At 42.6% G+C, this 13474-nt stretch overlaps 1 protein-coding gene across 1 annotated transcript in view; it reads left to right on the forward strand.

Moving 5' to 3' along the window:
* The first annotated feature begins 10531 nt into the window (after positions 1–10531).
* Positions 10532–13474, forward strand: part of Ero1a (endoplasmic reticulum oxidoreductase 1 alpha) — a 41837-nt gene continuing 38894 nt past the window's right edge. Inside the window, exon 1 of the mRNA XM_034497789.2 lies at positions 10532–10738. Coding sequence (XP_034353680.1) covers positions 10625–10738 — 114 coding nt within the window. The 5' untranslated portion in view covers positions 10532–10624. The remainder of the gene's footprint in view (positions 10739–13474) is intronic.

Here is a 13474-nt window from a genome sequence, read left to right on the forward strand (position 1 = left end):
TATTCTTTTAAATTGTTATTCTCATGCTGGGAGTATAACATTGGAAGAATACTTGTCTAACATACAGCTGGGTTTAACTCCCAGCACTCTAAAAAATAAATGAATATGCTTTACAAATACATATACAGTTATGGGAATTAATGCCCAAAGTGACAGAGTCCTCCAAATTTACTTGGAGAAAATGGTGTGGGTGTTATGTGAGTTTTCTGTTGTATTTTTTTTTTTCTAAAAATGGCTTTTGAGGTAGACAATAAATAAATAAAACTTAGACAGGAAGTGTCCTTTCTCTCACACAGTTGTAACTATTTTGATCTAATGAGTAGGTTCATACCAATATATATCAATTCTAACATCAAGAAGAAAAGACAAGACAGAATATAAGAGGCAGCCCAATTTGTACAGTTCAGCAAAAATATATGCATACAGGGACTGGAAAGATAGCTTAGCTGTTAAGAGCACAGGTTACTCTTCCAGAGGACCTGCATTCAATTCCCACCACCCACATGGTGGCTCGCAATCGTCCCATAACTCCAGTCTCAGGGTATCCAGTGATATTTTATGGCTTCTATTGTAGAGTGAAAAATTATAAAGGCCATCTTATGAAATATGTGTAAATTTTTCGCCTTAGACCTTGGGCAGAAAAGCACCTGCCAGCAGGTTTGGGTCCATCTAATTAGTTACAGAGGAGGGGGAGTTACAGGACAAAGGCCTGTTAAGAACATCCCAGAAACTGACTGGCCAAGGGAAGAACTACACCCTGCCCCCATGCTACGGCCTACTAGTGTTCAAAAAAGGTAAAACAACCAATCCTGTGCACCCGCGCGAAAGTTCGTTTTTTCCCCACCCCGCCCATATATAAGCGCTATGCCCCTGAGCCACGAGGTCAGTCCCTCTATCCCCTATGTGAGATATGGGGATATGGGCTGGCCCAGAGCTCTGATTTAATAAACCACCTCATGTGCTTTACAGCAAGACGGTCTCTCGGTCTCTCGTGTGTCCTTTGGGTGCGTGCTATCCTGTGACTTAAGTGGACCACCTTTCTGGGGAGTCCCGGACCTTTCACTATGAGCACCAGGCATCCAAGTGGTACACACACATATGTGCAGACAAAACATCCCATACACATAAAATAGAGTTTAAGTTGATTCTCTGAGGTTAAACAAAAATACTTGAGCATAGGTTGGAATGTCATTTTAATATCGTCTTCATCAGTCTTTTAAACTCTGGATTCTTTATCCTCTTATCCATTTGGCAAAATTCTAACTTCAGCTGAACTTTCTGTGTTTCTCATGCTCACAGTAACCCTATTCTGTTGTGTGTGTTTGAGTGTGTGTTGTATGTGTGCATGAAAGAGTAACTCAATTTGTAAATATATATTCATATATGTGATTAAATGTTTAGTATCTTTTCTCATTCCCTGTAGAAAGCCCAAGAACTTACACAAAGATGGTGACTATTTATTTATTGCTCATGGATACATCTAGGACACTGTCTGAGAACACAAACTATATATATGAATTGATGTATACTTATATATACAAAATATATAAATGATATTAAGCACTGTGACAGATAAGCAGATATATTTAACAAAAGTGTCTAGGGGTCAGAGAGATGGCTCAGTAGTATGTACTGTACATTGAACCTCAAATATTTCATTTCACAGTTTCCCTGGCTCAGCAACTTAGGAGGAAACCCATGTTTACTTTCCAGTATCTACATCTTGTGGCTCACAACATCCTGTAACTCCAGCTCCAGGGCATCTAGTGTCCTCCACAGGAAACTGCATTCATGCATGTGCACTCATGTGAGTGCACACACACACACACACACACGGACACACACAATTGGAAGTAAAAATAAATATAAGAAAGTCTAAGAAATCTCACTCAAAGTTTAAATATCATAGTAGAATAAAAAAGATATGAAAATATAGGCTATTATTATTTTATTTGAAAATCATTAAAAATAGTATAATAGAAGACTAAAGAAATGGCTTAAGGGGCTGGAGAGATGGCTCAGCGGTTAAGAGCACTGACTACTCTTCCAGAGGTCCTGAGTTCAATTCCCATCAACCATATGGTGGCTCACAATCATCTATAATGGGATCTGATGCCCTCTTCTGATGTGTCTGAAGACAGCTACAGTGTATTGATATAAGTAAAATAAATTTAAAAATCTTTAAGAAAAAGAAAGAAATAGCTCAATGGTTAAGGTACTGGTTGCTCTTGCAATGAATCAGAGGATGGGATTTGATTCCCAGCACTCCCACAGAAGCTTACCACCATCTGTACTCCATTTGTACTCCAATCCCAGGGTATCCACCACTCCCTCCTGCCCTTGTGGGTACAGCATACAAGCACATCACACACACACATACGTGCAGACGAAACACTCAAACAGAGAAATACACTAAATAAAATGCTTTTTAAAATTAAGTAACAAAACAGACTTAAGCCCTCATGAGGCACATCTAGTCTTCTAATCTACACCCCTTTAACTTAGTACTGATGAGTAGAGTCATTTCATTTTAAAATGTGTGCACAGCTCTGACACTTAACCACTTTAGGAAATGGTGCCTAATTCCTCTTGCGCAGTCTAGTGATTTTCTCCTGATGATTAAAGTGGATGTGACAGCATACAACTGCTGAGACTAGGACATTAAAAAACAAAAACAAAAACCAAACTGCAACTGCCTTTTTACTCTCCCCTGGAAGACCCTCTCTGGAAGAAGTCAGCTGCCATATCATGAGGATACATCAACAGTTCTACAGAAAGCCCCACAGGGAAAGAACAATCAACAGGGAACCAAGGCCTCCTGCCAACAGTCATGCAAATAAGTTACGTTGATCACAGATGTCCAGCCCGAGGATAACTTCAGATGAATGCAACCTTAGTCTTGATTGCAACAGCATGAGACTGAGTCAGCACTCAGCTCACTCAATAGCTCCTGAGTTGCCGCCCCAGCACAACTGAGGTGAAATGTTTGTGGTTTAGTGTCACTAAAATTGGGAGTAAATTGTTGCCCAGTGATGAGTACAATAGAAACTGCTTTTTGAGAGGGAGGGAGGGAGGGAGGGAGGGAGGGAGAGAGAGAGAGAGAGAGAGAGAGAGAGAGAGAGAGAGAGAGAGAGAGAGAGAGAGAGAGGTTGGCAGATAGTACCAGATAAGCAAGTAGCAACTATTTTTGCTCACATACCACCTGTGACCCTCATGGTTTTGTCTAACATTTTTCTCTTGATGTAACTTTTCTTAGACTCATGGACTTAAATAATTCCTCCTGTTTCAGCCAACTGAGTTATCTGAGGTAACAGTCAGGACTACAGGACTATGCCTTAGTGGTGAGTATACTCTCAAGTGTTGAGAAGTTTTTCATCTCATACATGTATTTCAAATATCTACCAAAATGAACTTACTTGTGAGTATCTGGAGCTAAGCAAGAAGAGTTTGGGTAGGAATGGAAAGTAAGTTCCCAGGCTTCTGAGAAATGTCCTTATTTTAATCAGACAAGATGAATCATATGAAGAGCGGTGGTATGGCCATAGTACCATCAAAGTAATATATAGAAACAATCGTTAAAAGTACTATAAAGACTCAAGTGGAGAAGAATTGTTGGACATGTTCTTGCTGTATAGTGTAGGTTGGCCTGGACCTTTCTACAGTCATTGAGCTTTAGCCTCCTACATAATGAGGTTCCTGACTTGCAGCATGCCATCAGGCCAAAAATATTTGTTTCTTTTGTTGAGAATGGAAAGCAGGTGCAGCCCAATGGCTCCAAACTTGGGGTTCTTCTGTCTCAGCCTCCTACAGAACTACAACTGCATGCCTGACCTAAAAATATCTTAAATCTACCTTCAAATATGATTAACAGTCTGTCTGGGAATATAATTCTCTCAAGATTTTGAAGGTCCTAGCTCATTTTCCTGTGGCTTCTGTTTCACAATCCTTTGTAAGTTTTGGGGTCTTTCACTCTAAACAAATTGGTTCTCAACATGTGGGTCATGACCCCATTAAGGCCTGCCTATCAGAGATCCTGCATATCAGAAATTTATACTATAACAGTAACAAAATTATAGTTATGAAGTAACGACGAAAATAATTTTATGGTTGGGGTCACCACAACACGAGGGACTGTATTAAAGGGTCACAGCATTAGGGAGGTTGAGAACCACTGCTCTAAAGCCTGAGACTCTGATAGAGACATTTCCCACTCCCTAAGCTGGGTGCCCAGTGGGCCTGAGTCGAGGTACTCACCTTCTAGTTTGGCTCTTCTTGTTAATTAGTTCTAAGGTCATAATCACACTTGGTGATTAGATTTTGTTCTTTAATTGTTTGAATTTTTTCACTTTATTTCTCATTTTTAAAATTTATTTTGTGCAGGGAGTCTGGGTATGTGTGTAGTGCCCCAGTTGGTTTACTATGTGGTCCTGGGCATTTAACTCAGGTAATTAAGTCTGGTGGGTGGAGCTTTACCCACTAAGCCAGGTTGCAGTCCCTCCCATATCATTCGCACACGCATACTCCACCTCTTCTCTCTCTCTCTCTCTCTCTCTCTCTCTCTCTCTCTCTCTCTCTCCCTCTCTCCCTCTCTCCCTCTCTCCCTCTCTCCCTCTCTTTCTCTCTCTCTCTGTCTTTTATATCACCTCTTAAAAGATTTTTTAATGTGTGAAGGCTCCCTCTGCTTTTAAAAAAAGATTTATTTATTTAATGTATAGGAGTACTCTATCTGCATGTACACTTGCATACTAGAAGAGGGCATCAGATCTTATTATAGATAGTTATGAGCCACTATGTGGTTGCTGAGAATTGAACTCAGGGCCTCTGAAAGACTGGCCAGTGCGCTTAACTGCTGAGCCATCTCTCCAGCCCCCTTCTTCCACCTAATAAAATGGGATAATCCTTCATTTTAAAAAGTTAGAAATGAAGCTGGATCTTGGGGGACTTTGAATGACATGTTGAGAGTCTTGAGTTTTCAAACAGCTGGGGAACACTGTAATTTTTAAAGCTTCAGTGTTTTGATCAGATTTACATATTTGGAGTTGGGAGTTACAGGCAATTATGAGCCAACAAATGTGGATGCTCAGAACCAAATGTGGGTCCTCTGCAAGAGTGGTGTGCAATCTTAGCTGCTAAGCCATCCATCACTCTGGCCCCAAGCTTTAAGGCTTTTCTTTCTGTTAGATGCTTAGTTCTTCTGTTTGTTTTGCTTTGAGGCAGGCCATCAGTCTACAGCCTGAGTGAGCTCCAGAACAGGATAGATGGGTTGGGTGAGATGGTGTGACTGGGCAGTGAGTGTGTGCCACTCAAGCTGAACAGTGCAGGCGCTCTGGGGAGAGATTTAACAGTGTCTCCACAAAATCCATTTTGTGTCTGCTTCAGAATTGTCCGCTTTTTCCTGAATCCTGACAAGTCAGCAGCCTCTGAGTTTGTGGCCACTCTTGACCGCACAATCCTGGCTTTGAAATGCTCTCTGAATGAACTCGGATCACTCCACCTACTCAGTCAGCCTGTGGTTGGAGCTCCGGGTTTGCCATCATTTTCTCCTATATCTGTACCTCTTGTACATTTTTCTAATTTCAGTGTTTTTTCACCTCACTCACAATTATTACTTCCGTCTAATGGACTACAGTTGGCTGCTTGTCCTTTAAGCCTTACAGCATTTACTTTAATTTGTTTAATGTGTTAAACAACACATTGTCCGGTGCTACCTTAAGTATCATTATCCTTTTAGATTTGTTAATTGGTTAATTTACTTCTACATTCATCAATTTACCCAGGACTCATCTTTTGTAATACACACTTTACTGAGGAGTAAGGACTGAGGAGCTAAAAATATCAAGTCAAGGTCTCTACCATGTGATAAATACAGAGAACACACACATAGACAGGGATTGTTCATTCCCTATGGTGTGTACAATTACAGAAGAACAAGACAAAGAGGAAAAATGTCAAATTTTCAAACTCATTTCATGTGCGTAAAGATGTGGAACCTGAAAAACATGCCATTTGGAGGGACACTGTTAACAATCCATCATGTTAAAGAAAGAAGTGTTGGAAATGAAGCCGGAGTGCAAAGGGTTGGATCATAAGGGATCTTGAAGGTCATGTTGAGAGTCTCGAGCTTAACTTTTCAAACAGCTAGAAGCATTGGAAAATTTAGATTTGTAATGTGATAAGGTTTACATATTTCAGTTCTTCTCCATACTGGAGTGGTAGAGAAGAAAAACTGAAGATTCTTGTAGAGGGCAGCCTGTCAGGACATGGTACAACAAAAGGTTATGGGATCTGAAAGAAAACCAGCAGGAAGCCCAATGTATCTTCCTGCTTTCCAGATGCCTGGCCACAGAGAGTGTGACCAATTGTCTCTCAGAAAAGCAGGTGTATGTATCCAACAGACAGTTGAACTGTGATGCTCTAGAGAGAGACTGAACTAGAAATATACACTTGGGAATCTCGAGTGTAGAGAAGGTATTTAACATTATGGGACTAAGCAATGTTTTCTAGGAGATACTAAAAGACAGATGGATCCCCAAAGGAGTGGTCACATCATAAAAGTGGACTATGGGAAAGATCATGAAGGATATAGTTAAATAGTATCGGGAAGGAATAAGGAGAGCAGGGTGTGGCTGCCCATCCCGAAATCCTAGAACTTGGAAGGAAGGTTGGAGCAGGAAGCCAGTGAATTAAGAGTCCAGCCTGGACTACATGCTGAGACAGACAAAAGGAGGAGGTCCTAAAGAGAACCTGAAGTGTTTCCTACATCCTACACTGAATTTAAGGAGAGAGGACTCAGCCTTGTCAACATGCAGTATGTACTTCCTGAAAAATGGTCATTGAATTTAGTGATGATACGCCATTTAAAGAGATGTAGGAGGGCTAGTAACCTGGAAACCAGAGAGACTGTGGGTTGAGGCAGGAATGGGAAATGAAGAAGTGAAGTCAGGGACTAGAATAGGAGCTTGCTTACTCAGGAACTGAACATAAAGACAGCTTCAGTGGCTGTGCCCTCCCAGCTCAGGCAGTTCTGATCACGTGGTAAGGAAGGTCTGACAATATGACATTTGTATTCAGTAAAGATTAGATAGTTGGGTCTAATCACATGGTAGCAAGCCTTTAAGGTTTTGCTTAGTCATTCTTCCGGGACTACATCTTTTCCTTTAAATTCTTTCTTTCTTGTCTGTTTAATGCTGGAAATTGTTTAGGTGCCAAATTTCCTGTTAGACGCCTTCATGTCCCATTTTGAGAAACTGGTGCAAGGCCCTTCCTGCTTTGTTCATTAAAAAAAAAAAAAAAAATAGCTGCTATTTACATAGCAATCAGGATTCTGTCAAGAAGTGCTGTGCACATTAAGTCTGTCGTGATGTTGTTCTAGCATTAGAATAACAAACTTGTGATCTAGTTCATCTCCCAACAATTTAATGTTGCTGAATGAAGTTGTAACAGGAGGCTGGGCTTTCAGACTTCGTATCCCCTGGCACTCTTGAAATTGTTACTGAATGACTAGCCAGTTATTTCATGGGCCCTCACACAATATGCCTAGGAAGGCATACTGAAGAAGTAAAGTCACTCAGAAGACTGAGTTAAAGGTCTTTTGGGAACACACGGAGAAGCTGACACTTTTAAAGTCCCTCAGGTTACAGGCTCTTGCATCAGTGTGGAATCTTAAGCTGCACCCAGCTTGCTTCAGAAAGCTTGCATTTTACTCTCTCAGTAGTATTTCTCTTCCCTTGCTTTGTCTCTCATTTTTTATGATAGAGTGCTTGGTCATAAGAAAAGCTATTCATTCTCAAACAAACAAACAAACAAAAAAGACTCTGGGAGTCTAAGTAAGGTATGTTCAGGCTGGAAGCCATGTTTTTTTTAAAAGTTTGCAATTCAGTGGAGAAATACGAGGAAGAAAATGTTACTAAAGATGTTATACAAATATTGAACGTGGAGAGGGCAAGTATCCATTCAGTATACAAATTTCAACTCACTGAGATGTATACACAAAGGATATTTATGGAAATGATCATGTTGGTAATTCTATGTTTAGTTTCTTGTGGAATCTCTGCTATTTCCCAAATACGATGTACATAATTCTTTCCCTCAATTCTTTTAAAGACAAGGTCTTGCTATATAGCCCCAGCCCCAACTGGATTCAAACTCATGATAATCCTCCTATCTCAAGTCTTTCTTGTCTTTGTTGTTGTTGTTTGTTTTTTTCTAGTAGGTTCTTACTGTGTAACTCTGGCCATCCTGGAACTCACTCTGCATAGCCCAGGCTTGCCTGGAGCACTCAGCGACCTGCCTGCCTCTGTTGGAATTAAAGTATACCGTATACCGCTATGCCCAGCTTTATTAGCCATTGTTGTTGTTGTTTGCTTGGTGGGTTTGTTGTTTTTTTCAAGATAGGAACTTGTTTTATAGCCCTGAACTCTTTTTTTTTTTTTTTTTTTTTTGGTTTTTCGAGACAGGGTTTCTCTGTGTAGCTTTGGCTGTCCTGGAACTCACTCTGTAGACCAGGCTGGCCTCAAACTCAGAAATCCTCCTGCCTCTGCTTCCCAAGTGCTGAGATTAAAGGCGTGCGCCACCACTGCCCCGCAGCCCTGAACTCTTAATGTAGACCAGACTGGGCATAAACTTGTGCTGGGACTACACTACGAACCGCCAAGCCTAGCCAGGTCTCTGAGGTCTGAGCAGGCGCCTCAGTGTGGCTCACCATTACACACAGTAGCCAGAAGCAGACTAAGTGTCCATCAGTGCATGAGCAAATGATGTAGCATCCGGTGAGTGTGTGCCCTGACACAGAGTACTGTGCAGACGTATCAAGAAGGGGATGACCTGTGACACAGCTGTAACTGCAGAACATCATGCTAAGTGCAATGAAGTGGAGCAGAGAGAGAAGTACTGTGTGATCTCACTTGTGTGAAATTTTAAAACGCCAATCTCGTGGAATCTGTAGAAAAGAGATAACCAGAGAAGGTGGGAGAAAGGAAAGTTAGTCCAAGGGCACAAAGGTACAGTTAGATTGGAAAAGTAAGTTTTACTGACCTATGGCATTACATGGAGGCTGTGCTTTATATACAGTGTACCTGGAAGTTACTAATAGATCGAAATTACTAATAAACTTATTTTTAAACATTCTCGTGTGAAAAAGTCAAGCTGGTGAGGTGATGGATATATTAATGTGACTGGGTCTTCCTACAATGTATATACAGATTGAAAACATCACATCATACACACAATTATTAGTGAATTAAAAATAAGATTGAAAAGCTGGTTGTGGTGGCACAGGCCTTAAATCTCAGCTCTAGGCAGGCAGAGGCAGATTAACCTCTGCGTGTTTGAGGCCAGTATGGTCTACAGTGTAAGTTCCAGATCAGCCAGGAATACACAGTGAGACCCTTCGTCAAAATAAAAATGCACTATCCCAAGCAAAACAAAAACAATGAAGAATGAAAAGACAACCGGCATTGTCAGTTTAGTGGGTGCCCTCCACACATGGGCTGGGTCTAATGCATCTGAGGACTCCCCATGTCCAGCTTGGCTTTGCAAATGGAAACTTACTTGGAATCTGGAACTGTGTGAAAAGGACACCAGGAAAAACACATGAAAAAGAGAAACTATGATCTGGTTCTAGAAAAGGAAGTATGAGCTGGAATATAGATATTGGGAAGACAATATTAGCTTTTAAGGCCATATTATCTTACTATGTGTACAGCATACACTATAGATAACAGGCTAAGCAAGGCTTCTCAATGCCTGGCTCCAGTTCTTAGCACCAGCTGTCCCCATTTCCACTTAAGAAACGAGAGATTGGGTAGCCTTCACCACCTTGGTCTAGCTTGTGACATACGCCTAATTCGCATAAAACACAGCAAAAAAGAAAAAAGACTATTTTATAAATAAATCGCAAGTTGAGTACACGTTGAGCTAACATCTTCCCTATACTAGTTTAATAAAAACATGTATTTATTATGGTATTTAAACATTTATTTATAAACTAGGGCCTAACTCTAGGGCAGGAAGTATGTAGCTCAAGCTGTTTTTGAAATTGAGCAAACCTCCTGCCAGTCTCTTGAGTGTTGGGATTATAGATGTAAACCGCGATGCCCAACCCTTGGGAAATCAATTTCACCTGTTCCCTTTGTAGGAAGTAGAAAGGAAAGAACTAGAAAGCCACTACATCTTGTATGGCCATGCTCCCCGAGATGAAGTCCAACATCCTTTTGGTTTAGCCAGCCAGAGCACGGCGGACACGTAACCCAGGCTCGACGTCCTCTAGGGCGAAAGGGAAGGGCGGGTGTGAGCTCCGGGGCGGGGCAGGCAGGACGGCGTAGGCCCCGGGCAGTGTAGCTCGAGGGGGATACCCCGACCCCGGAAGACCGCGTCTTGGCGCTGGGCGAGCTGCAGGCCAGGTGTACCGGAGGCGGGTGCGTGAGCGGGGCGTGGAGGAAGGCGGCCTGAGGCTCGCGTGGGCAGAGGCGCGCGCAGCCGCACGTCCGCAGGGGAGGCGGGAGCGCGGCGGGCGTGGGGCGGGGCGTGGGGCGGGGCGTGCGCAGGCTTCTTTAGCGGGCGCGCGGCCTGCGCCGGGGAGCCAGGCACGGTGGCGCGGGCCGAGGGCCGTGGGCGGCGACCGGCGATGGGCCGCGGCTGGGGCTTGCTCGTCGGACTCTTGGGCGTCGTGTGGCTGCTGTGCTCGGGCCACGGCGAGGAGGGGCGGCCGGAGACGGCGGCACAGCGCTGCTTCTGCCAGGTGAGGCGCGCTGGCGGCCCACGAGCTGCGCATCTCCGGGCGCGGGCGATCCTGATGCGCGGCCGGCACCGCGTTCCCGGAGATCGCTCCTGGCCGGGCCACCCTGCGATGGGCGTGGGCGCCTGGCCAGCTTGTCACACTGTTTTCTTGCATTCTGCCATGGCTGCTCGGCGTTCACAGGACTCGGGGCTCTGAGTGGATCTGGTACCTCTCGTGCGCGCACTGCCGGGGACGTCCCCAGCCTTTCTGCTCCCGATGAACTCTTGGGAAGACTAGCTGTTCTTTTAGGTCTTGCTGTCGTTGTCAAGAGGTTGAATGACCTTGCGGGGCTCTTTGGGTGCCTGGGTCCAACTGTCTGCGGCTGTCGTTGTCCTGTGACTTCTCGGCCCGTGTATGGTGCACTTTCTTCCTGAAGCTTATTCTTGCATCCTGACACTCCCTTTGCGGAATCTGAGGCAGGCCCTAGCTCTTCAGTACTCGAGTTTGATTATGAGCTGTGATTATTTACTTCTGTAGGAGATGTAGGTTCCCTGAGAAAAACATTCAAAGAATTTTGTTTTCGTAGTGTAGCCTGTAAATTTTGTATGAGGTCGTTTAGGCTAGGCGTATTGAAATAACTGTGAATTTCATTTTGCAGTCTTAAGAAAATGCTAACAGATAGCTTGGAAACACCTAGAAGTATCTGGATTCAGTCGATGTGCTAGTCTCTTAGTGCGTTCTTGTAAAGCCAGGAAGAACTCGAATATTAGCAGTTCGGAAGACTTTCTTCTGTTGAAAGAGTATCAGATCATTTTATTACTGAGTTACTTAATATGTAAATTGTAGCGCTGTACAGGCATTCACACTTCGAGCTGGCCTGCACCCTTTCCCCCTCGACTTGTTTTACTGTTTTTTACGATGTTTAAAATACTGGTTTATTTTGTGGGTGTGTATATTGTACTTGTGAATGTACAAATAGCAGGGGGTGCTTATAGTCTACAGCTTGCAGGAATCTTTCTCCCTATCCACCACATGGGACAAGGGATCTACCTCGGGTCCTCAGGCAAATGACCATAACCTGTGGAGCATTGGCTCTCGTTACTCTTCTTATAACCACCTTTTGGTGGACTTCGATCTCTGAAATTACATTTATAAAAATTGAGGGACAGACAGCCAAGTCATTCGTGGGTCTTACTATTTGTGATCAGAAACAGATGTGTGCAGAGTATGATACTGTAAAACACTGGAGTGTCAGGAGGAAGAGGTATTATCTGTTTCATCGCTTGAAATTTTTGGATCTTATTGTTTTGTTGAGTAATTTGGGAGCAGAGGTGAGTTGTCGAAGGTTCAGAAAAGGGCCATTTTTCTTTTGATTACAGATGTTAGGTAAACAAAGTTTCAACATCTTAACACTTGAGATAGGAATTAGCAGCTTTTAACTAGCAGTGTTGAGAAATGATACCAGGAGTACACTTTCAAGTATGTTCTCTGGATAATGGTATACAAATACTATTTGACTCTTCAACTTTGTTCCATACCCAACCTTTTTTGGATATTTCCTTAAAATTGAGGAACTTTTAATTATTTTTGCATTTTCCTTTTTTTTTTTGTTTGTTTGTTTTTTGTTTTTTTTGTTTGTTTGTTTTAGTTGTTGTCATAATATCTTCAGATCGATCTATCTATCTATCTATCTATCTATCTATCTATCTATCTATCTATCTATCTTTAGCCAGGGTCTCTTGACGTAGCCCTGGCTGTCCTGGAAATCACTGTGTAGACCAGGGTGTCCTTGAATTTACAGAGATTTCACTGCCTCTGCCTGCTGAGTACTGGGATTAAAAGCAATGGTTACCATGTGTCCAGCTCTTATTTATTTTTCTGATTTATTTATTTTTATTTAATATATATGTATGCTCGCCTGCATGTCTGCACACCACATGCATGAAGTGTCTGAGTAGGTCAGAAGAGGATGTTGGATCCCATGGAACTAGAGTGTGAGCCATCATGTTCTTGCTGGGAATAGAACTCAGGTACTGTGGAAGAGCAATAGTTGCTCTTAATCACTGAGCTCTCTTCAGCCCCCAATATCCTCAGATTTAAGTACTTCCTAATCTGCTAAAACTTAATCTTTCTTTCTTTCTCTTTTTTCTTTCTTTCTTTCTTTCTTTCTTTCCCTCCCTCCCTCCCTTCTTTCTTTTTTTCTTTCTTTCTTTCTCTCCTTCTTTCCTTCTTTCTGTTTTTTAAGACAGGGTTTCTCACGCAAGTTGGCCTTGAACTCTCAGAGCTCCTCCTCTGCCTCCAGAGAGTATGGTTTAAAGGTGTGCCCCATAACCATCTAAGTCACTTTTTCTTTAAAGGAAGAGTTTCTGGTTTTCCTCTTCAGAGTCACCTTTGAGTAATAGTAAACTAGCCTGGAGCAGTGGTTCTTGTGTATAACATCTGCAGTCAGACTGATCAGGAATTTTAGGTCAGTCTGGGCTATGTAATGAGATTCTTATTTCCAAAGTATAGCCTAGCTAATGACAGAAATAGTCAAAATAGTCTTAGGGTTTTCTTGTTTTGTTTTTCTTCCTGCTGCTGGTCTTTCTTACCACATCTGCCTTGGGTTACCCCATCTCCAGCCACCTCCCGTTGCATGGGTTTGTAGTGGGGTTCAGTTCACAGGTGCTGAGTCAGAGCAGCCTGTGGATGTTTGACCTTAGAAAGTTATTGCAACAAGTCCCTAGTGCTTGTTAAGATTACGTGTTGAGATCAAAA

This window comes from Arvicanthis niloticus, chromosome 3, assembly GCF_011762505.2.
Source record: "Arvicanthis niloticus isolate mArvNil1 chromosome 3, mArvNil1.pat.X, whole genome shotgun sequence".
Taxonomy (NCBI): Eukaryota; Metazoa; Chordata; class Mammalia; order Rodentia; family Muridae; genus Arvicanthis; species Arvicanthis niloticus.